Here is a 25,004-nt window from a genome sequence, read left to right on the forward strand (position 1 = left end):
TATTTTACCGTTATTTTACCAGGTAAGTTGACTGAGAACACATTCTCATTTACAGCAACGACCTGGGGAATAGTTTCAGGGGAGAGGAGGGGGATGAATGAGCCAATTGTAAGCTGGGGATGATTAGACAGCCGTGATGGTATGAGTGCCAGATTGGGAATTTAGCCAGGACACCGGGGTTAACACCCCTACTCTTACGATAAGTGCAATGGGATCTTTAATGACCTCAGAGAGTCAGGACACCCGCTTAACGTCCCATCCGAAAGACGGCACCCTACACAGGGCAGTGTCCCCAATCACTGCCCTGGGGCATTGGGATATTTTTTAGACCAGAGGAAAGAGTGCCTCCTACTGGCCCTCCAATACCACTTCCAGCAGCATCTGGTCTCCCATCCAGGGACTGACCAGGACCAACCCTGCTTAGCATCAGAAGCAAGCCAGCAGTTGGATGCAGGGTGGTATGCTGCTGGCCAGATGAGAAGCTGGCACGTCGTTTGTGTGAAATAACATGACTGTTGATAGTTGAAATAAAAACACTAACGTCGGGCCTCCTGAGTGGCGCAGCGGTCTAAGGCATTGCATCGCAATGCTAGAGGCGTCACTACAGACCCGGGTTCGATCCCAGGCTGTGTCGCAGCAGGGCCGAGACCCATAAGGCGGCCCACAATTGGCCCAGCGTCGTCCAGGTTAGGTTAGGGGAGGGTTTGGCCGGCCGGGATTCCCTTGTCCCGGCTCTCGACCTCGGCTTCTCCCGAGTCCTTACAGGAGTTGCAGCCATGGGACAGGACTGTAACTACCAATTGGGGAGAAAAAGGTGTAAAAAGTACACTAACGTCAACTTGTATGAGTCTTAGGGGGCTTAGGCCTAACTAAACAACTTCTAACTCCTACCGTACACACTTATGGAGAGCTCAGAGATTTGGATTGATCAAAAAATGTTTTTATGTGGGGACTATCCCTGATAAAGAAAAGCAGTAGCACTCAGATCATTGTCAAAATGTCAACCCTGTAATGTCACTATATTAAGCACATTCTTTTTCTAAGATCTATAGTTATGATTGTTGTTGCAAGGCACATTTCAATAGGATTTGCCAGGCTTAATGACTTGGAAGTCGTCTCCCCTGCCTCAGGATCGTGGACCAGGCATCGGGCACGGAGATCGCTTCTTTCCCCATCTACAAGGTGCTGTTCTGCTCCCGGGGTCGCGAGGGCTCCATCGAGAGCGACTGCTTCTCCTTCACTGAAAGCTACCGTAGCTCTGAGGATTTTCAGATCCACGTCTTCTCCTGCCATATCAAGGAAGCTGTGAGTCACTATTCTATTTATTGTCTGGATAATCATTATTGGTACAGGGAGCAATATACAGTAATGGTGTAAACATACACTTTATTTGGAGGTAGTCAAGATGACGACTATGAGGTAGTCAGGTAAAGGTGATCCGTTTGGCATTCCCTCTCTTTACTAAAGTATGCCTCTTAATTAGGAAAGTACTCGACTCAAAAGTTAATGAATTAACTGAAACATTATGTATGCAACTGCATGTTATGGCAAATACTAGATCGAGAAGTAAAGACAAACAAACACAGCGATAAACACAGTGAAACAAGGCGACCAAGTAGCTGACGACTCGACTAAAGTAAGTTTGGAGACACTACTAACAGAAATTCACTGGCAATGAGAAACTGTCTAAGCAGATGAAGAAAATATCCAATGATGGGTCATAAATCTATAATGACGATGCAGACTTCTTTGAAAACATTTTATAATAATCAAGTGAGTCTCCCAAGATACAAATAACTCTATTAGAATGTTACAGGACTACAATACAGTTTTAAGTATGTCAGTGGACGGTGAAGGCAATCATACTACCAACTATCACTATCTGGCGTTCAGAGATAACGAATACTATGGACACGTTGGAATTGATTAATATTAGTATTCATAAATAACTGGTAAATATCAATGCCTATAATGCACGTTTGAACAAACGTTAACGCTACTTCACTACAATGTTACCTTTATCAGGCCCGTTACAGCATGTTGCATAACATCGTCATGAACTCCAATTCAACTGTTGTACAAAATGGGCACATAAATAGTCTACTAATAATGAGTTAATTATCATAAAACTCAACAGGATTCAACTTGTCTCTAATTATTCACTGAGGAACACTCCACAGTAGATGTGTTGCCATTTTTATCAGTTAAACCACCTCAAGTGGCAGTTTAGAATTTATCTCCAATCTAAGTTTATATATTTTTTTTATTCATTGAGCAACAGGCTTAAAATTAATCTAGAAAGGAAGTGAAAAATAAAATTAGATTTAGAGGAAGGATTTAATTAAACTAGGTTTAACATTTGGTGCAACAAGATTAATAGATAAACCTTGATTTAACCCAGTTTAAGAGTTAATCCATAAATGTAGATTCATTCTAAACTACCACTTGAGGTGGTTTAACTGATAGAATGGCAGCATATCTACTGTGGAGAGACCAAAACAAGTTCCTCAGAGAATAGAGACCGGTTGAATCCTGTTGAGTTTTAGCATAATTAACTGTTATTAGTAGGCTATTTATGTGCCCATGTTGTACAACAATTGAATTGGAGTTCATAATAGAAAGAGGAGGAAGGGAAGCGCTACTAAGGTACACAATAGTAAATTGTGAAAATTCAACTCCAAGCTAGGCGTATCAGAACGTCTAGAACCTTTCTAGGTGTTCTGATACTTCTAGCTTGAGTTGAATTTTTTGATTACATATCTACAGTATTTCACTATATAATGTGTATAGTATTGCTTACTAGGTGTGTCCAATACATTTTGTAACCACTCCCTCTTCAAATTAGGGCTAATTGGGAAAAGCTGTTCAAAAGAGGACATTGTATTATTTCTTTGTACTCCCTGACGAACGCCATGCAGCCGAAACGCGTCGGATTTTAAAACTTTGTTTCTGTTGAACATGCCATACAAATAAAGGCATTTTAATTAATTATATGAAGAGTGTCTTGGTCCTCCTTTCTTTTTGGACATCATGATATGCCCAGCCTTGGTACGAATGATGTTATGCAACATGCTGTAACAGGCCTGGTAACAGTAACATTGCAGTGAAGTAGCATTAACCTTTGTTTTAACGTGCATTATAGGTATTGATATTTACCAGTTATTTATGTTTACTAAATATTGGTGGGTCAAGTTGTCCGTCGTCTTCATAGGGGTTATGGAGAGAGGCAAACTGCTGGGGAATCATCTCGTATATCTTCTGGGTGATAGGATCAATTCCCTTGGACGGAGGCCCCCCTGTCGGCTCCGGTCTGAAATAGCCCCCGCCTCTCCTCTGCCTCATCCTTTTTGGCTTTCGCTTTAAAAAAATTCCAGCACGCTTTCATCCGATTTGAGTCCCTCTTCTCTTTTAATCCGTGTTGATCCATTGCATTTGTCGCATAAAATGGCCCAGGTGTCTTCCTGCTTTTTGACAGTCGTGTTGTCTGTCTCGTTATCCTCCAGTACATTACTAAATTCCTCCATCAGCTCCGACAATAGTTTTTTTTCATAAGCGGAGAAATGTGAACTTCTTTGACGTGCCATGATCCGGTGGCAAGCGGACAAACAAAAAACGGCTAAATAACGTTAAGTAATGACAATAATAAATAATATTGTACGCTAGCTAGCTTGGTTTATAAACTAGCTAACTAATTCGTTTTCTGTCTAGTACTGGCAAATAATGGATTTTATTTCAAATCAGCCAACCCATGAGAACCTTTCATGATGGAGTTGCAGTAGTTCTAACGTTACATTGTTATTATTTTATCAAGGAACAGCAACTTTGTGGCCTCATTTGTCCAGTAGGCTAGCTACTTCGTTTTCAACTCACGAAATACCTCATGTTGGTGTAACATTTACATTTTAGTCATTTAGCAGACGCTCTTATCCAGAGCGACTTACAGTAGAGTGCATACATTTTATTACATTTTTAAATACTGGTCCCCCGTGGGAATCGAACCCACAACCCTGGCGTTGCAAGCGCCATGCTCTACCAACTGAGCTACAGTGGGATGTAACATGTCACTAATCATAGTTTAAAACCGTTAGTCATAGATTTACTGATCCAGATTTAAAATGAAGTGGTTCAGCACATCTCTAATTATAAACATAGATTTACAAAACATAGATTAGCTCTAATCCTAGATTAATTTAAACCATGTTGGTGCAACCCACCCATACTAAAATGATTGCAAAAGGAAATGGCAAAATGGCATTTATACTGGGAAAGATGGGTTAAACTGTGGACATCGGAGGGTTGGAGTTAAGAGTGAATGGTGCATTGGCCGCTGTGGGTGAAAATCCTGCACTTGAATACAGAGGCAATTAGGAATATGTATAATTATTTAACTACAGGTACCGTAGATGTGAGCGAAATACTATAGATGTAAGTAGAAGTATTGTTGTCGGTTAGTTTACTCCAAGTAGGGTAGGGGGAAAAAGTATAGAAGGAATAAAAAGACAAAACAAAATAAACAAGGGGGATTAGAAATGATGCAAACAATTAAATTGATTGATTGTATGTTCTATCTGCAATATTAAAGCTGATCTACCATACACTTGATTTTATTTGAAATAATCAAGGATCAATCGTCTGTCTTTCTACCAGCCTTTAAAGTACTGGTAGATAGCCAGGGTACGGTGCTATAAGACTAGTGTGAGTGAAGAGCTTCAGTGAAAAGACAACCTTCCATTCTAACTGACTTTAAAGTACAATTCTATTTTCTCTTTTCCCCTCCTCTCCCCCTCTTCCTACAGGTGAGCCGGATCCTGTACAGTTTCTCCACAGCGTTCCGCCGCTCCTCCAAGCCAGCCCCTGACGTGAGGGACTCGGCCCTGCCCCTCTCCCCCGACAGTGACCTCTTCAGCTTCATAGTCTCACTGGAGGTGCGGGAGGACGACAGCAAGGGAAACTATAGGTCAGCATGAAGCCTCTAAACGCGCTTACACACACACTTATGCATGCTATGGGGTGAAAGCACTCACTCGCACTCACTCACTCACTTTTACAGACCTTTAAGCCAACAACTTACTTTTTGTGTCTGTCTTCATCTTCCCCCATTCTCCTCTCCTCAGCCCAGTTCCCAAGGACCGGGACAAGTTCTACTTCAAGCTGCGGCAGGGCGTGCAGAAGAAGGTGGTGGTCACGGTCCAGCAGATGAGCAACCAAGAGCTGGGCATTGAGAGGTGAGGGGCTGCTGCCTACTTGATCCTTCTTTAAGGCCTTCTGAGCTGCATACACTAGACAGCACCACTGTCCTATATTGTAACATGCTGTTCTTGTTATGCACAAGAACACACAACCCCTCTGGGTCATATTGGTAAGCATAAGAGGGAGACCGTGGTAAAGCTTGACGTAAGGAAAGATTATACAATAGACCCCAAAATATTTTTAGTATGATTTTAGTTTGAATGTCTTTTTCAGTCATCGGAAATTAAACAATGAAGTTCAGCTAACACATAGTCATTAGAGAATTGCGCAGCGAAGAACCAGAAGAGCGAGTGTCCTCATTTCACCCTATGCTAGTCTAGGATAAAGTCATTGTGATATATGTTTACAGTTGTAGACTGTGCAGCAGTTTAGCTTCCTTGATTGACATGAAGGAAGCTGTTACTGTTCGGTCTGTTTTGTGTCTTCTGAAAGGCATTTAATGACTTAGTTACAGTTCATTTGGAAAGTATTCAGACCCCTTGACTTTTTCCACATTTTGTTACATAACAGCCTTATTCTGAAATGGATTAAATTGCTTTTTTTCCCTCCTCAATCTACACACAATACCCAATAATGACAAAGCAAAAACAGTTGTTTTTTTCCCACATTTTTGCTAATGTATTACAAATAATAAAAAAACTCACATTCACCTCTCACTGTATTTAGCAGAGGTTCTTATTCAGAGTGACTGACTTACAGTAGTGAGTGCATACATTTTTGTACATTTTCGTACTTGTCCCCCGTGGGATTCTAACCCGCAACCGTGGCGTTGCGTGCTCTACCAACTGAGCCACACGGGACCAGGCAGAAGCATTACATCCTATTTTTAGTTTCAACCGTCTTTTTTATGTTCATATCTCCTTTAAGCAGTGACGGTGTGTCATGCTGCCTACTCGTTTTGCCCAAGTAGCTTACCTTAACATCAACACACAATTTTTGTTAAGTCAGTTGCTATAAATCACATTTTATTTGTCACGTGTCATAAAGAACGTGTAAAACTAACAGTGGAATGCTTACTAATGGGCCCTTCCCAGTAATGCAGAGAGAAAGAGAAATAGTAGAAAAATTGAACAATTGTAACACAAGGAATAAATTAACAATGAGAATTGATAACTTTTGAGAATTGATAACTAAGTCGATGTGCAGGGGTACGAGGTAATATGTTCACTGAACAAAAATGTAAAGGCAATATGTAAATGTTTGTTTCATGAGCTGAAATAAAAGATCCCAGAAATGTTCCATACGCACAAAAAGCTTATTTCTCTCAAATATTGTGCACAAATTTATTTACATCCCTTTTGGTGAGCATTTCTTTGCCAAGATAATCCGTCCACCTGACAGGTGTGGCATATCAAGAGGCTGATTAAACAGCATGATTATTACACAGGTGCACCTTGTGCTAGGGACAATAAAAGGCCACTCTAAAATGTGCAGTTTTGTCACACAACACAATGCCACAGATATCTCAAGTTTTGAAGGAGCGCGCAGTTGGCATGCTGACTGCAGGAATGTCCACCAGAGCTATTGGCATAGAATTTGATGTTAATTTCACTACCATAAGCCGCTTCCAACGTTGTTTTAGAGAATTTGGCAGAATGTCTAACTGGCCTCACAACCGCAGACCACGTGTATGTCATCGTGTGGGAGAGCGGTTTGCTGATGTTAACGTTGTGAACAGAGTTCCCCGTGGTGGTGGGATTATGGTATGGGCAGACATAAGCTATGGACAACAAACACAATTGCATTTTATCGATGGCAATTTGAACGCACAGAAATGCCGTAACTAGATCTTGAGGCCCTTTTTTTGGTTATATATATAATTATATATATTTTTTTTAATTTTTTTTACTGTCTGTGACCAACAGATGCATATCTGTATTCCCAGTCATGTGAAATCCATCAATTAGGGCCTAATGAATTGATTTCAATTGACTGGCTACCTCATATGAACTTGCAAGATCGAATCCCCGAGCTGACGAGGTAAAAATGTGTTGTTCTGCCCCTGAACAAGGCAGTTAATCCACTGTTCCTAGGCCGTCATTGTAAATAAGAATTTGTTCTTAACCGACTTTACTAGTTAAATAAAGGTTAAAAAAAAAATGGTTGCGTGTTTGTTCAGTATACATATAAGTAGGAATTAAGTGACTAGGCAAAATGATAGACAAATAACAGTAACAGCAGTGCATGTAATGAGACAAATGCAGATAGTTAATCAATAGCTACTCACTAACTATTTAGCGGTCTTATGGCTTGGGGGTAGAAGCTGTTCGGGGTCCTGTTGGTTCCAGACTTTAGACTTAGTGCATCGGTATGGCTTGCCATGTAGTAGCTGAGAGAACAGTCTGACTTGGGTGGCTGGAGTCTTTGACAATTTTTAGGGCCTTCCTCTGACACCGCCTGGTCTAGAAGTCCTGGATTGCAGTGATGTACTGGGCCGTACGCACTACCCTCTGTAGTGCCTTGCGTCGGATGCCAAGCAGATGCCTTACCAAGCGGTGGTGCAGCCAGTCAAGATGCTTTCAATGGTGTAGCTGTAGAACTTCTTGAGGATCTGAGGGCCCATGACAAATCTTTTCAGCTTCCTGAGGGGGAAGAGGCGTGGTCGTGCCCTCTTCACATATGTGTTGGTGTGTATGGACCATGATAGGTCCTTAGTGATGTGGACACCGAGTTACTTGAAGGTCTCGACCTGCTCTACTACGGCCCTGTCGACGTGGCTGGAGGCGTGCTCGGACCTCCGTTTCCTGTAGTCCACGATCAGCTCCTTTGTCTTGCTGACGTTGAGGGAGAGGTTCCTGTCCGGGCACCACACTGCCAGGTCTCTGACGACCTCCCTGTAGGCTCATCATCTTCGTGAAACGTAATGATGGTGTTGGAGTCGTGCACGGCCATGCAGTCGTGGGTGAACAGGGAGTACAGGAGGGGACTAGGCACGCTCCCATGAGTGGCCCCCGTGTTGAGGGTAGCGTGGCAGATGTGTCATTGCCTACCCTCACCACCTGGGGGCGACCCGTCAGGAAGTCCAGGATCCAGTTGCAGAGGGAGGTGTTCAATCCCAGGGTCCTGAGTTTAGTGATGAGCTTGGAGGGCACTATGGTGTTGAATGTTGAGCTGAAGTCTATGAACAGCATTCTCACATAGGCTTTCCTTTTGTCCAAGTGGGAAAGGGCAGTGTGGAGTGCAGTAGAGATTGCATCATCTGTGGATTCCGTTATGCGAATTGGTGTGGGTTCAGGGTGTCTGGGATGATGGCGTTGATGTGAGCCATCACCAGTGTTTCAAAGCATTTCATGGCTACATGAGTGCTACGGGCGATAGTCCTTTAGACAGGTTACCATGGCATTCTTGGGCGCTATGGTGGTCTGTTAGACTTGGTCAGGGAGAGGTTGGAAATGTCAGTGAAGGCACTTGCCAGCTGGTCAGCGCATGCTCTGAGTACTTGTCCTGTAATCCGTCTGGCCCTGAAGCCTTGTGAATAATTCTTTGTTTTTGTTTTAATTTAACCTTTATTTAACTAGGCAAGTCAGATAATAACACATTCTTATTTACAATGACGGCCTACACTGGCCAAACCCGGACGACGCTGGGCCAATTTGTGCGCCGCCCTATGAGACTCTCAATCATGGCCGGTTGTGATGGTCTGGATTCGATCCAGGGTGTCTGTAGTGATGCCTCAAGCACTCGGGAGTCCAATAATAGTAGCTTGCATGAGTAAGTCATGCCTTCTTACATCAGTAATGTCATGTGTAGGAAAGTTCTAGGTCAACCTTACGAAGGAGGGGGGGAAATCAAAGCTCTTCAGATGAGTATCTTTGTTCTGTGGAAGCATAATAAATGGTTTATATTCTTATGAAGTAGTGATTCTCAGCGCAACCACTTGATGGCGCACCTATCATAAGAAACAGGCATATAGTGGCCTCTGTTTCCAAGTGATATTGGCACTGCTTTGCTGTAGTTCAATTTGGATTCTTTGAATGTATAAATAGACCCATGCATGTTCACCCACACCAGCATTCGACTAGAGTCTACAGAATTCAGAATTGGGTCACTGTAACAAATATATAGCTGTAGCTTTGCTAATGCCACGCTGATGGAGATTTTTTGTATTATTGGATTTTATTCAATTATGAGTCTCTCAGCAAAAACCATTTGTCTTTTATAATGAATCCAAATTCTGCCAAAACCCAAACTTTGGGTTTTATGAAAGGTGAGTTGCAGTGTCCCCTTGATCCATTGGCCCCGACCTGTGTTCCTCTCCCTCAGGTGTTTTGGGATGTTGCTGAGCCCAGGGCAGAAGGTTCGGAACAGTGACATGCATCTTCTAGACATGGTGAGCAGCAATCACGATGGTTTCCTTTATTCACATAACCAGGTTACAGAACAGCACCTCCCATTTCTATGTACTGACCTATCACTATGAGACTAGTTATTTAGTCTTTTGTTGACTTTAGTGTACTCTTTATTGGACAGGTTAAACAGAGTTGAATTGAAAATCGATTCTTTGGCTTTTGATTAGAATTGCTTTGCCGTTTGAGGCCTGTTGACTGTGATTGTATGTCATTTCCCTGTTTGTGCCTATGTGAAGGAGTCCATGGGAAAGAGCTCGGATGGGAAGTCGTATGTGATCACGGGCACATGGAACCCCAACATGGCTGCCTTCCAGGTGCTGAATGAAGACACACCTAAAGGTGAGAACCATCCCTCAACCCTGTCACCAGCCTATCTTACTTACGCATGCCATTGTCAACCAGCCTGACACACTAGCATACTGAAGCATGTCACTGCCAACCAGCTTAGCTGTCGCATTCATAGCTGGCCAGACAGTTTCTTATGATTTTATGATTCTTTCATCAATTTTAATGGACATCTGCCTAATAAGCAGAAAACAACACAAATTAAAGCTCCTATACGATTATAGTGTTTATCTTACTATTTTCATCTGAGGAGATGGATGGCTGAGATGGAAAATTAAAGCCTCATTTCTGATATTGACAGGGGGAAGGCACTTATTTGCTTCTTTTGTTTTTCCGCTATAGACCCTGCAAACAGTAATGAGTCGTTAGGATGTCCTGGGACGTCACAAAATGGTCGCCTTAAGTCGTCACGATGTTGTAATGGTTCCCTGGAGGTTTTGTGTAGGTCCTGGAGATGTCCCCGAGGACGTTTTTAGGAGTTCCTTCAGATGTTGTCTAATGGTCCCCTGGAGGTTTTGTCTAGTTCTCGTCGCGTGATGGTCCCAAGGGAATGTTCTCTAGGGACCTTTGTGTAGTTCCCTTCAAGTTCCCAGGACATCACTGAGGACCATGTCGGGACCTTTTTTAGAATGTTTTCAGGACCATCATGCCACGTCCTAATGATTAGTAAAATTAACGTCCTGATATGGTCCTCAGTGATGTCCTGGGAACGTACGTGGAACTAGACAAGGGTCCCCTGGAGAACGTTCCCTTGGGACCAACACTCGACTTTCTTAGAATGTTCTCAGAACGTCAGTGGGATAACGTCGCACCGAAACCCTTAAGGAACCTAATGGGAACGTCACAATGTCCTCAGGACGTCCCCTGTTTGCTGGGGAAAGCCTATTAGATTAGCAACATTGTGGTTGTGCTCTAGGATTGGTTTAGAGCGCTAGCAGCGTTCAACCTCAGTGGTTAACAGGGTCAGAGACCGAGGAAAGGGTATGTGGAAGACTTTACCGGTGCTGAGCTTTTCATTTGTGCAAATTGTAGCTAATGGTCCTGTCCATGTGGTCCCAGACTCGACCTATATAGCTAGCACCTTTATTTGTAATTATTCTTTTTTTGTACTCAACCAACACAGGATATTTCTTTGAAAGGCATTTCAAGTGACTTACTTTGAACAGTCACAAAATAGTCAGCGACTCTAACATTTGATACCAGCTATTCCCTACAAGGGCCTGCAAAATAAATGATATATGCCCCAAATCAAATTTGCTGTCTGAAAACATGGGTGGTTTGGACACCTTTTTCATATATCAGGTCCCAGTGTAATGCACAGTAAGACGCTGCCAAGCGCTGCAAGTGCAAGACCTTGCCTCACTGAACTCATTATATCAAACAAATTAGCAGCACTGCAGAGTTGCTGACTCGGAAGTCAGGAAAGTTTGACTTAAACCTATATGGCAGCTTGTCAAAGCAACCTAGCTCAGGGGAGTTAGGTAGTCTAAACTACAAAGCCACGATTCCTCCACCAAGAAAACAGACCATTCATGTAAATGTTTCCACACTAGTAGAAAAGGAAATAGGTATTTGTGATAACTGGCTTGCAGAACATGCATGTAAACATTGGATATTACTGTGTTTGTGTAAATAAAAAACCAGAGCCAGAACATTTAGTAATAATCCGTATAGATTTTAACTGATATATTGTAGCTAATGGTTTTTGAAATATGAAGCTATATGCACTGGGAGACTTCCACAAAACATGAACATAATTTGTTACTTATACAAAACAGCCTTCTACCATAGACTCAAGACTTTGATTCTACACTATTAAACCACACAGCTTACTTCATGTCAAAACTGGGAGAGACAAGACTTCTAAAAACAACGGCCCGAGCGGTCTCAACTAAACGAATCCTTCTTTGTTGTTGTCAGTGATTTGGCACGCAGGGAAAGTAGTCCTGTGGTATCGGAAGCTTGAAGGGATGCCGTTTCCTAAAACATCTTTCTTTCTAAACCAACATGCTATGCTTGACTTTTATCGTAATTGGAATCTATTTTTAGGCCATTCTTTACAAGGCAGTTTTGTAGACCCCCCCCGGTTAATTACAATAATAAAACCTTTTCACTGTGAAATGGGTTATTTTTCCCTCCGTTTCATAGCTCGGCGATCGCTATCTGTGTGTTTTATTTTTCTCCCAATCCGTTTTTTTTCAACCCCAAAAATTGGATGTGGCAAGATCTGTTACCCCGGACGTCACTTTTTCACTTGGATGAAGCTGGTGGTACTAGAGGACAGCTTAGATTTATGCTGCACTACATTGCGATATATCACACACAGCTTGTCTCATGCTGTGACTTGGAATGCAGTTTCCTTAGATTCTAAATAATTCGTAGATATTTAAAGATGCTGAGTTTCTTGGCTGTAGTAATATGATTCTAGTTTTAAATTGGTCCGTTGTCTCTTTCTCTGGGAAGGGTGAGGTAAGAGAATAGGTGTGCTGCTGTTGCTAGTTTGACAGCTGGTGGTAGTGGTGGAATCCAAACCCTCTGAGGAGTACACGTTTGGTCTACCTAATTAAAACAGCAGGCAATATATTTTCTCTGCGTTCTATAAACATACAATTAAATCAAGCTAATAGCCTACCATTTCACTTTATCCACTTAAAGTGTGTCAACCCGCAACGCCCACTTTAACCCAGACTGATACAGTATACATTCTGGAACTGCTGTTGGCACTACAAACACCCCCTCCAGTGTGTGACCTTGTCCTCTCTGTGGTGGTCTCTCTCCAGATAAGCAGGTGTACATGACCGTTGCGGTGGACCTGGTGGTGACTGAGGTGGTGGAGCCGGTGCGCTTTCTGCTGGAGACTCTGGTGCGCGTCTACCCGGCCAATGAGCGCTTCTGGTACTTTAGCCGCAAGGCCTTTAGCGAGACCTTCTACCTCAAACTCAAACAGGTAAATAAATGGCCAGTTAATAAATATCTCAACCTTTACCTCCATCACACACACAATAAATATCCCAACCTTTACCTCCATCGCACACGTAATAAATATCCCTACCTTTACCTCCATCGCACACGTAATAAATATCCCAACCTTTACCTCCATCGCACACGTAATAAATATCCCTACCTTTACCTCCATCGCACACGTAATAAATATCCCTACCTTTACCTCCATCGCACACGTAATAAATATCCCTACCTTTACCTCCATCGCACACGTAATAAATATCCCAACCTTTACCTCCATCGCACACGTAATAAATATCCCAACCTTTACCTCCATCGCACACGTAATAAATATCCCAACCTTTACCTCCATCGCACACGTAATAAATATCCCAACCTTTACCTCCATCGCACACGTAATAAATATCCCAACCTTTACCTCCATCGCACACGTAATAAATATCCCAACCTTTACCTCCATCGCACACGTAATAAATATCCCAACCTTTACCTCCATCGCACACGTAATAAATATCCCTACCTTTACCTCCATCGCACACGTAATAAATATCCCAACCTTTACCTCCATCGCACACGTAATAAATATCCCAACCTTTACCTCCATCGCACACGTAATAAATATCCCAACCTTTACCTCCATCGCACACGTAATAAATATCCCAACCTTTACCTCCATCGCACACGTAATAAATATCCCAACCTTTACCTCCATCGCACACGTAATAAATATCCCAACCTTTACCTCCATCGCACACGTAATAAATATCCCAACCTTTACCTCCATCGCACACGTAATAAATATCCCAACCTTTACCTCCATCGCACACGTAATAAATATCCCAACCTTTACCTCCATCGCACACGTAATAAATATCCCAACCTTTACCTCCATCGCACACGTAATAAATATCCCAACCTTTACCTCCATCGCACACGTAATAAATATCCCAACCTTTACCTCCATCGCACACGTAATAAATATCCCAACCTTTACCTCCATCGCACACGTAATAAATATCCCAACCTTTACCTCCATCGCACACGTAATAAATATCCCAACCTTTACCTCCATCGCACACGTAATAAATATCCCAACCTTTACCTCCATCGCACACGTAATAAATATCATATCCCAACCTTTACCTCCATCGCACACGTAATAAATATCCCAACCTTTACCTCCATCGCACACGTAATAAATATCCCAACCTTTACCTCCATCGCACACGTAATAAATATCCCAACCTTTACCTCATCGCACACGTAATAAATATCCCAACCTTTACCTCCATCGCACACGTAATAAATATCCCAACCTTTACCTCCATCGCACACGTAATAAATATCCCAACCTTTACCTCCATCGCACACGTAATAAATATCCCAACCTTTACCTCCATCGCACACGTAATAATATCCCAACCTTTACCTCCATCGCACACGTAATAAATATCCCAACCTTTACCTCCATCGCACACGTAATAAATATCCCAACCTTTACCTCCATCGCACACGTAATAAATATCCCTACCTTTACCTCCATCGCACACGTAATAAATATCCCTACCTTTACCTCATCAGGACAATACAAAAGAGGATTTTGGTTCTTTATAGGAGGTATGTTGTATGTTCTGCTTACCAGCCCTCTAAATGTTAAAGCAATAGGGCTAACGCTTCCTTACAACCAAAGTGGAGGTATCTGTCCTATTGTTTTCTTCTCTGTAGTCCTCAATGTTAAGTGAGCATTAGGTGACCCTGGGAAGACACAGGAAACAAAGCCACTTAGAAGTAGTGACTAGTGATACCTTTATTAAGTCCATTTATTAAAGTGGCCAGTAATTTGAGTCTGTATGTTGGCAGCAGGCACTCTGTTAGTGGTGGCTGTTTAACAGTCTGATGGACTTGAGATAGAAGCTGTTTTGCAGTCTCTCGGTCCCAGCTTTGATGCACCTGTACTGACCTCGCCTTCTGGATGGTAGCGGGGTGAGCAGGCAGTGGCTCGGGTGGTTGTTGTCCTTGATGATCTTTTTGGCCTTCCTGTGACATCTAGTGGTGTAGGTGTCCTGGAGAGCAGGTAGTTTGCCCCCGGTGATGCGTTGTGCAGACCGCACTGCCCCCTGGAGAGCCTTGTGGTTGAGGGCGGTGCAGTTGTCGTACCAGGCGGTGATACAGCCCGTCAGGATGCTCTCGATTCTGCATCTGTAAAAGTTTGTGCTTTAGGTGACAAGCCAAATTTCTTCAGCCTCCTGAGGTTATTAACCACACTGTCTGTGTGGGTGGACCATTTCAGTTTATCCGTGATGTGTATGCTGAGGAACTTAAAACTTTCCACCTTCTCCACTACTGTCCTGTTGATGTGGCGAAATGTGCTCCCTCAGCTGTTTCCTGAAGTCCACGATCATGTCATTTGTTTCGTTGACGTTGCGTGAGAGGTTATTTTCTTGACACCACACTCCGAGGGCCCTCACCTCCTCCCTGTAGGCTGTCTCGTCGTTGTTGGTAATCAAGTCTACCACTGTTGTGTCATCTGCAAACTTGATGATTGAGTTGGAAGCGTGCATGGCCACGCAGTCATTGGTGGACAGGGAGTACAGGAGAGGGCTGAGAACGCACCCTTGTGGGGCCCCAGTGTTGAGGATGGAGATGTTGTTTCCTAACTTCACCACCTGGGGCAGTCCGTCAGGAAGTCCAGGACCCAGTTGCACATTGCGGGGTCGAGCCCCAGGGTCTCGAGCTTAATGACCAGTTTGGAGGGTACTATGGTATTAAATGCTGAGCTGAAGTCAACGAACAGCATTTTTACATAGGTATTCCTCTTGTTCAGATGGGATAGGGCAGTGTGATGGCGATTGCATCGTCTGTGGACCTATTGGGGCGGTAAGGAAATTGGAGTGGGTCTAGGGTATCAGGTAGGACGGAGGTGATATGATCCTTAACCAGCCTCTCAAAGCACTTCATGATGACAGAAGTGAGTGCAATGGGGTGATAGTCATTTAGTTCAGTTACCTTAGCTTTCTTGGGAACAGGAACAATGGTGGCCATCTTGAAGCATGTGGGGACAACAGACTGGGATAGGGATTGATTGAATATGTCCGTAAACACACCAGCCAGCTGGTCTGCGCATGCTCTGAGGACGTGGCTAGGGATTCCGTCCTTACCGACATGAGGTGCATGAAAATGTAGCCAAACTTTAATGAGACTAATTACATATATACTGTACCTCCGGAAAATATTTTGTTACATTACAGGCTTATTCTAAAATGCTATTTTTTTTTAATCATCAGCAATCTAGACAAAATACACCATAATGACAAAGCGAAAGCAGGTTTTTAGAATTGTTTTCAAATATATTAAAAATAAATTAAAAATCCCTTATTTCCATAAGTATTCAGTCCCTTTGCGATGAGACACGAAATTGAGCTCAGGTGCATCCTGTTTCTATTGATCATCTTTGATGTTTCTACAACTTGATTTCTGTATAGCACTTTGTGACATCGGCTGATGTAAAAAGGGCTTTATAAATGTGATTGATTGGACATGATTTTCATGTCAGAACAAAAACCAAGCCATGAGGTCGAAGGAATTGTCCGTAGAGCTCCAAGACAGAATTGTGTCGAGGCACAGATCTGGGGAAGGGTACCAAAACATTTCTGCAGCATTGAAGGTGTCCCAGGAACACAGTGCCCTCCATTATTCTTAAATGGAAGAAGTTTGGAACCACCAAGACTCTTCCTAGAGCTGGCCGCCCGGCCAAACTGAGCAATCGGGAGAGTAGGGTCTTGGTCAGGGAGGTGACCAAGAACTCGATGGTCACTGACCGAGCTCCAGAGTTCCTCTTTGGAGATAGAGCCATCCAGAAGGACAACCATCTTTGCAGCACTCCACCAATCAGGCCTTTATGGTAGACTGGCCAGATGGAAGCCACCCCTCAGTAAAAGGCACATGACAGCCCACTTGGAGTTTGCCAAAAGGCACCTAAAGACTCTCAGACCATGAGCAACAAGATTCTCTGGTTGATGAAACCAAGATTGAACTATTTGGCCTGAATGCCAAGCGTCACATCTGGAGGAAACCAGGCACAATCCCTACAGTGAAGCATGGCGGTGGCAGCGTCATGCAATGGGGATGTTATTCAGGGACTGGGAGACTAGTCAGGATCGAGGCAAAGATGAACGGAGCAAAGTACAGAGATCCTTGATGAAAACCTGCTCCAGAGCGCTCAGGACTTCAGGCTGGGGCGAAGGTTCACCTTCCAACAGGACAACGACCCTAAGCACACAGCCAAGACGACGCAGGAGTGACTTCGGGACAAGTCTCAGAATGTCCTTGAGTGGCCCAGCCAGAGCCTGGACTTGAACCTGATCGAACATCTCTGGAGAGACCTGAAAATGGCTGTGCAGCGACGCTCCCCATCCAACCTGACAGAGCTTGAGAGAATCTGCGGAGAAGAATGGGAGAAGCTCCCCAAATACAGGTGTGCCAAGATTGTAGCGTCATATCCAAGAAGACTCGGCTGTAATTGCTGCAAAAGGTACTTCAACAAAGTACTGAGTAAAGGGTCTGAGTACTTATGTGAATGTGATAGTTCCGTAAAAAAAACATCTCCAAAAACCTGTTTTTGCTTTGTCGTTATGGGGTATTGTATATAGATTGATAAAAAAATCATCAATGTTAGAATAAGGTTGTAATGTGACAAAGTGGAAGGTCAAAGGGTCTGAATACTTTCCCGAAGGCACTGTGTATATACAGTACCAGTCAACAGTTTGGACACACCTACTCATTCAAGTTTTTTTTTTTTTTACTATTTTCTACATTGTAGAAGGTGAAGACCTCAAAAGTATGAAATGACACATATGGAATCATGTAGTGACCAACAAAGTGTTATACAAATTATATTTTAGATTCTTCAAAGTAGCCACCCTTTTCGTTGATGACAGCTTTGCACACTCTTGGCATTCTCTCAACCAACTTCATGTGGTAGTCACCTGGAATGCATTTCAATGAACAGGTGTGCCTTAACTTAATTTGTGGAATTAATTTCCTTCTTAATGCGTTTGAGCCAATCAGTTGTGTTGTGACCAGGTAGGGGTGGTATACAGAAGAAAGCACTATTTGGTAAAATACCAAGTCCATATTATGTCAAGAACAGACAGCTCAAATGAGCAAAGAGAAATGACAGTACATTATTACTTAAAGACATGAAGGTCAGTCAATGTGAACATTTCAACAACTTTGAAAGTTTCTTCAAGTGCCGTCGCAAATACTTATCAAGCGCTATGATGAAACTGGCTCTCATGAGGACCGCCACTGGAAAGGAAGACCCAGAGTTACCTCTGCTGCAGAGAACAAGTTCATTAGAGTTACCAGCCTCAGAAATTTCAGCCCAAATAAATGCTTCACAGAGTTGAAATAACAGACATCAACTGTTCAGAGGAGACTGTGTGAGTCAGGCCTTCATGGTTGAATTGCTACAAAGAAATCCCTACTAAAGGATACCAATGAGAAGAAGAGACTTGCTTGGGCCAAGAAACACGAGAAATTGACATTTAGACCTGTGGAAATCTGTCAAATTTTGAGATTTTTGGTTCCAACCGCCATGTCTTTGTGAGACGCAGAGTAGGTGAACAGATGATCTCTGCATGTGTGGTTCCCACCGTGAAGCATAGAGGAGGAGGTGTGATGGTGTGGGGGTGCTTTGCTGGTGACTCTGTCTGTGACTTATTTAGAATTCAGGGCACACTTAACCAGCATGACTACCACAGCATTCTGCAGCAATACGCCAGTCCCACTAAGCCCAAACCAGATGGGTTATCATTTGTTTTTCAACAGGACAATGACCCAACACACCTCCAGGCTATTTGGGCTAGTAAGGGCTATTTGACGAAGGAGAGTGATGGAGCCTCCACAATCACCTGACCTCAACCAAATTGAGATGGTTTGGGATGAGTTGGACCCCAGAGTGAAGGAAAAGCAGCCAACAAGTGCTCAGCATATATGGGAACTCCTTCAAGACTGTTGGAAAAGCATTCCAGGTGAAGCTGGTTGAGAGAATGCCAAGAGTGTGCAAAGCTGTCATCAAGGCAAAGGGGGGCTACTTTGAGGAATCTCAAATATAGAATATATTTTGATTTAACTTTTTTTTGTTTACTACATGATTCCATGTGTTATTTCATAGTTTTGATGTCTTCACTATTATTCTACAATGTAGAAAATAGTACAAATAAAGAAAAGCACTTGGATGAGTAGGGGTGTCCGAACTTTTGACTAGCGTTGTATATAGAAGTAGTCACCCTTTTTTTTTAGGGATGCACTACGGCCACACAAGGGGGCATCGATGGCCATGACCGTCAATTCCGTCGGGATATTCGAGGCCTGCACACATCCACACTCAATCCATTTTACCCGTGCCCCCCTCCCCCCTCCAATTAAAATGCATGAGAGCGACGTTATTCTCGACGCATTCAATTACCACGCCCAGCACACAAGTGCATCCCCATCCTGTCCGGTCCTTCCGCAGGTATTTAGAAAACCAAAACAAGCCCCTAAGTCAGTAACATAAGCCCCTTGCCTCCTTGTTTGAAAGGGAATTTTCCTCTCCACTCCAGGCTTTGAATGCATCCCAAATTGCAGCCTAGTCCCTATATAGTGCACTACTTTTGACCAGGGCCTTGGTCGAAAGAAGTGCACTATATAGGGACTAGTTTGTAATTTTGGACATTACCTTTGTATCATTGGGAGCCCTAATACGAGGCAGCCACTCATTATCGCACTGTAGTAATTAGGGCTCTGCCTGTGTGCCTCTCTCTCTATAGTTAGCTCATCAGCAGGCAGCAAAGAATGGCGGCTGCTGTAGTTAAAAGTTAATTAAAAGATAGCCATTCTAGTGTTTACACAAGATTCTAATCCCAGCCACTAGCTCCAGTATTATTTGAGTACGATTTGTATTTGTTCCGGGGGCCTCTCATTAAGGCGTTGAGGAATTAGAGGAGCCATTGTCGTCGCCCTCTCTGAGCATATTTTGCGCCTTGGCTCACGAGGAGATAGAAAGGGTTTGGTGATTTGTTAGTGGAGGATCCTACCCAAGGTCTAAGTGGTATTATTGCGAAGCTTATTGTGACCCCCTTATTTGTACTACCTAAACCTTAGTAAATGCCAATGTTCTCATATGTCATGTATGACTGTTGATAGCACTAGCCAGCTATGGTAATGCATTGCCTAAAAAATGTGTTAGATGTATAGTCTTCAATGATGGCCCTTGTGCTAAAATGTTAGCTTGGATCCAGATGTGCTCACAGAGCAAGGGCTACATATATAGTCCTTATATAGGGCCCTTGCGTTAGTGTTGTCATGGATCCATCTCTCACCACAAGTGCTGAGACCAAACAACCCCAGTAGCAACAACAGTGTTACAAAACCCCCAATGTGCAATGTGACAGAGCCCAACTTTAGAAGTGACCTGCATAGGCGAGTGAGCCCAATCGCTCTGTGCTCTGATTGCAGCAGGCTCCCTGTGAACCCTATTACCAGACACTCTGGCCAAAAGACGTCTGGTACGATCCTTGGCGCTCTCTGCCGCCGCTCAATTTAATTTCCTCCTGTACGTGTAATTATATTTTTCCGTGGTTCCCCTCGGGTGGTGGCAAAAGGTGATGCTGGCTTTAGACAGATTTTGTTTCAAAGGGAGGCACTCTGAAAATATTTGAGGATACCCAAAGAGAGACTTTCGCAACAGCTCTCACTCTGAACAAATTTGTATTTTTTTCAGCGTGTAGAATTGACTCGTCAATGCTGCTGCAGTAGTAATAAGCTATGTTTAACTTTGTTTCTTGGTGCTGTGTCAAAATGAATCCTCCCACTGTATTATATCTGCACTGTGTGTGTGTGTGTGTGTGTGTGTGTGTATAGGGTAGTGAGAAGGGTGGCCAGGGTGATGCCATGTTGGAGGTGGTGAGCCTGCAGAGGGAGACTGAGAGGAGCAACGGGGGACGTGGCCGTCTGGCCTCTCCGGCTGAGGAAGAGGAGCCTGAGGAAGGTATTGAACTCTCCCTCTCGCTCTCTGTTTTCATCCTCATTTCATCATCGTATCTGTCTCTCTCTTACCTCTCGCTCCATCCATATACGTTGCCCTGAAGACTAACTAAGAGTGCATTGTTGTTTTGTTGGCTAGCCTTTCAGTCACCTTCCAAGGTCAACATGAGAACTTGCACACCTCTCCAGGTAAAATGCCTTGGCACATTGAATTCCATCCGCCTCAGTCACACGGACGACATAATTGTATTACCTAATGTCGCTTGATTGAAAAATACACTGTCTACCGCTGTAATGCTGAAAAACTTGCTATGTTCAATTTCAAAGAAAAATGACCTGCGTCTCGGAGCTTACTTAGATTGCTTTTAGAAAGTGTGTACAAGGTGAGAAAAAAAAAAAAAAAATAGATTGCTTTGGCACAAATAGCTTGTTGGAGGAGCATTTGTTTTATTTATATATTTTGGGCAATTGTTTCTCCTCGGTGGCGGGAACACCTCATACAAATGAGATCATCTGTCCAGATACTCCCCCTGAATTGAACGTTATCAACACGTTGGCTCACTTTGCATTTTCCTGAGGCTCGCCCCCCTCCTCGTATCTGGCGGCCATGAATCAACTGTGAAGTTTAATTTAGTGTGTGTGTGTGTGTGTGAACCGCTGTGAGGGGGAGGTGTTGGCAGGCGTGGATGTTTGTGTGGGGGAACGTTTGTGCGTGTTCGCTCTTTTGTGTCTGTGTGTTTTGAGCCGTGTGTGTGTCTGTGTCTCAGACAGTGGGGAGTTATTTATTTTTTTGGGTGTCGAGCGAGGCTGAGGCGAGATAGAATTCCAGAAGCTTTGGATGGGTTCTGGAGGGCTCACTGGTTTCACTGGAGCAGTCCAATCCGGTTAAGGAGGGTTGACTCATCGGTGCCGCCGCACTGCTGCGGTGGCATAAGACCACCTGGTACCCATCTCGCCCTCCCTACCCGGCTTGACTCAACATTGCACAGCTCTGGAGGGAACACACTGCCTGCCTGCCTCCCTGCCTGCCACTGGTTTACTTACCGAAAGGATTTCACTCTTCATTTTAGGAATGCTCATTCTGTTTTCCCATTTCCACCATCCTATTGAAAATATGAATATTGAATAAGTAAGGTTTTTAGTTGGGAAAATTAGGTTCATATTGATGATTGCAGTCAGATGCAAATACATGAGAGGAGTAAGGAAACAAAGGGTTTTACATGGCAAAGATTCAAGACACAAAATGCATCCTCAGACTTCTTTTTAGGGATTTAATGACTAGTGAAAGTAAACAAACATAAACAAACCCTCTTCTTATTACAGCACTCTAAGTACACAAACCAGAGCCGCCAGAAAATGTGTAGCGAGCTGGAATTTCCCCCCAGTACTTTTCAATCTGGTGTGACGCCCGGCACATCACTTTCAAAGCAGCAGCACAGAACACGTTTACCAGACATAGTCATTAGTTCATGACTTAGAGAGAGAAAAAAACTTTTTTCACGCTTATTTTGACAAGTTGACATAGTACCTCCCCCATCTAGCGACTACGACCCTGTCCCGGTGTCACCCCCCACACTCGCTGCGACAGGTGGATTCACTTGTCAGTCACAGTGGTCTCCTAGCTGCAGCCTACAGAGCCTCATCAACCTCGCCTCTCAACAGCTTAGTTGCATCTCGTTTGACAGTCTGCCTTCTGCACTTGGTTTCTTTTTTTCCGCTCACTCTCCTGCCTGAGATGTGCCTGTACCAATCCATCGAGACTCTACTCCCCGCTACGTCAAAAGCAAATGTATGGACCACAGAGGACTTCCAATGTGTGACTGCCCACTATTGCATGGACTTGGGCAGAAACCAGCTTGCTGTTTTACCAGAGCTAAAGAGAGGCAAGGGCGTCAGAACAGTGGATGACATAATGAATGAAATTAAAGGGCCTGGGAATGGTTGGCCGGCTATACTTAGAATTAGCTAAACTCATCTATATTTTGTAGTGATACCAGCGTCAGAATGACTGCCAAAGCACAGAGGCTTAACAGTACGGCTATTCTTCACCCGGACAGGTGGGCAGCGCTTTATCTAAATAAAATAAGGAAATATCTTTGCACTTAAATTAGCAAAATAAAATTCACTTTTGGAATGTTTTAACCTATAAAAATATATTTTAGCGCTTAAATAAAGACAATGTAACCCTGCTTTGCATAAAGCTTAGACGTCCTCCAGTGATTTAAAAAAAGGTTTCCTGTTGAAAAGCGGTATCCCAAGTATAAATACAGTAAAGTACACACACTTCAGAAAGACGCCACGTAGAAATGTTTAACCATTTTTATTAAGCAATGAATTCATGTATAGGCTCTGCTCCTTCAGTGTAGCTCACTGCCCAAGCAAAGCATCAATATAAAATAACCTACAGGCAGTGAGCAGACCCGGTCAGCTTAAATAGACTGCCAATAAGGTAGGCGTGATTGTTACTAGTCTCTAATTGCTGCCATCTCAGCTGATGCGTCAGCCTGAGGCGGGGCACTCGGTTTCCCTTCTGAACTGGTTCCGCTTAATTTCAGAAAGAAAATGCCATGTAGAAATATGTTTTAACCATTTATTAAGCAATGAATAATTCAAGTCTTGGCATATAGGCTCTGCTCCTTCAGGGTAGATCACTGGCCAAGCAAAGCATCAATATAAAATAGTCTACGGGTAGGGAGAGCGGTAAGCTATACCAATCCCCCAAAACAGCAAAACCTTACGCCAGCCGACTGTGTAGCTATGCCAGATATAATCACTTGACCAGCTAAAGTAAACCTACCAGGGCCTCCTGAGCGTGGCGGTCTAAGGCACTGCATCGCAGTGCTGGAGGCATCACTACAGACCCAGGTTCGATCCTGGGCTGTATCACAACCGGCCGTGATCGGGAGTCCCATAGGGCGGCGTCCGAGGGTTTGGCCGAGGGGGCTTTACATGGCCCATCGCGCTCTAGAGACAACTTGTGGCGGGCCGGGCACCTGCAGGCTGACCTCTGTCGTCAGTTGAACGGTGTTTCCCCTGACACATTGGTGCGGCTGGCTTCCCGGTTAAGCGGGCGGGATTTAAGAAGCGCGGTTTGGCGGGTCATGTTTCGGAGGACGAATGACTCGACCTTCGCCTCCCGGGCCCATTGGGGAGTTGCAGCGATGAGACAAGATTGAAATTGGGGAGAAGGGGTTAAAATAAATACATAAATAGTCAACCTACAACCGCAAGAATGAATACTATGTAGGAATGTTAACCATGTGTGGCATAAACTGAACGATGTATGACTCCTATCCCTCGTGACGTACCGCCGGGTACCCTCGATTTAAGGCCAGATGAGCTTCATTTTGGCACGTGTGAACTATCTTGCCAATGTAGCAGTGTGAACCCAGCTGCTCTAGAGACGCACCGCCGGGTGCTCTCACTGATCTATACGAGTAGCCTGATCATCTGTGGCCTACATGAAATATCTATCATCTTGTGGGCTCCCGAGTGGCGCAGCATCTCAGTGCAAGAGGCGTCACTACAGTCCCTGGTTCGAATCCATGCTGCATCACATCCGGCCGTGTTTGGGAGTCCCATAGGGCGGTGCACAATTGTCCCAGCGTCGTCCAGGTTTGGCCAAGGTAGGCAGTCATTGTAAATAAGAATTTGTTCTTAACTGACTTGCCTAGTTAAAGAATGGTTCAAATATTTTTTTCTTTTTTAAAACACACAACCTAAGCAATATGCCCCCAGCCAACCACCTGTGCTAATATGCACAGAACTTTTATTACGATAACAGCCAAAGCAATGCTATTGACTGTGAACCTTTATTTAACTTGGCAAGTCGGTTAAGAACAGATCTCTGAACGCCGACATAGCGATCTATATAAGGCATGGAACTCGCAAATGAACTCATCACTTTTGACATCCAAAATCTCCATGGCGTTTAATCTAATATAGGAAGCAGAGGACCAATGCCCTGTGATCTCCAGTGTGGCTGCAGGGACAGATAGAGAAGCTGTTGATGCGACGCCGATGCAAAACGAATGGGTTTGCGTATAGCTCAGGAGATGGCCCCGCAGG

The 25,004-nt window shown here is 43.8% G+C and overlaps 1 protein-coding gene across 2 annotated transcripts in view; it reads left to right on the forward strand.

Annotated features, from left to right (window-relative positions):
* The window catches only part of LOC115158043 (rab GTPase-activating protein 1-like), a 170,737-nt gene that overhangs the window by 22,685 nt on the left and 123,048 nt on the right, over positions 1-25,004 (forward strand). For both annotated transcript variants that reach the window (XM_029706521.1, XM_029706522.1), the window contains exons 5-11: positions 1,131-1,305; positions 4,797-4,957; positions 5,115-5,225; positions 9,514-9,580; positions 9,836-9,938; positions 12,725-12,891; positions 20,814-20,940. In XM_029706521.1, coding sequence (XP_029562381.1) covers positions 1,131-1,305; positions 4,797-4,957; positions 5,115-5,225; positions 9,514-9,580; positions 9,836-9,938; positions 12,725-12,891; positions 20,814-20,940 — 911 coding nt within the window. The remainder of the gene's footprint in view (positions 1-1,130; positions 1,306-4,796; positions 4,958-5,114; positions 5,226-9,513; positions 9,581-9,835; positions 9,939-12,724; positions 12,892-20,813; positions 20,941-25,004) is intronic.

This window comes from Salmo trutta, chromosome 22 (assembly GCF_901001165.1).
Source record: "Salmo trutta chromosome 22, fSalTru1.1, whole genome shotgun sequence".
Classification (NCBI taxonomy): domain Eukaryota; kingdom Metazoa; phylum Chordata; class Actinopteri; order Salmoniformes; family Salmonidae; genus Salmo; species Salmo trutta.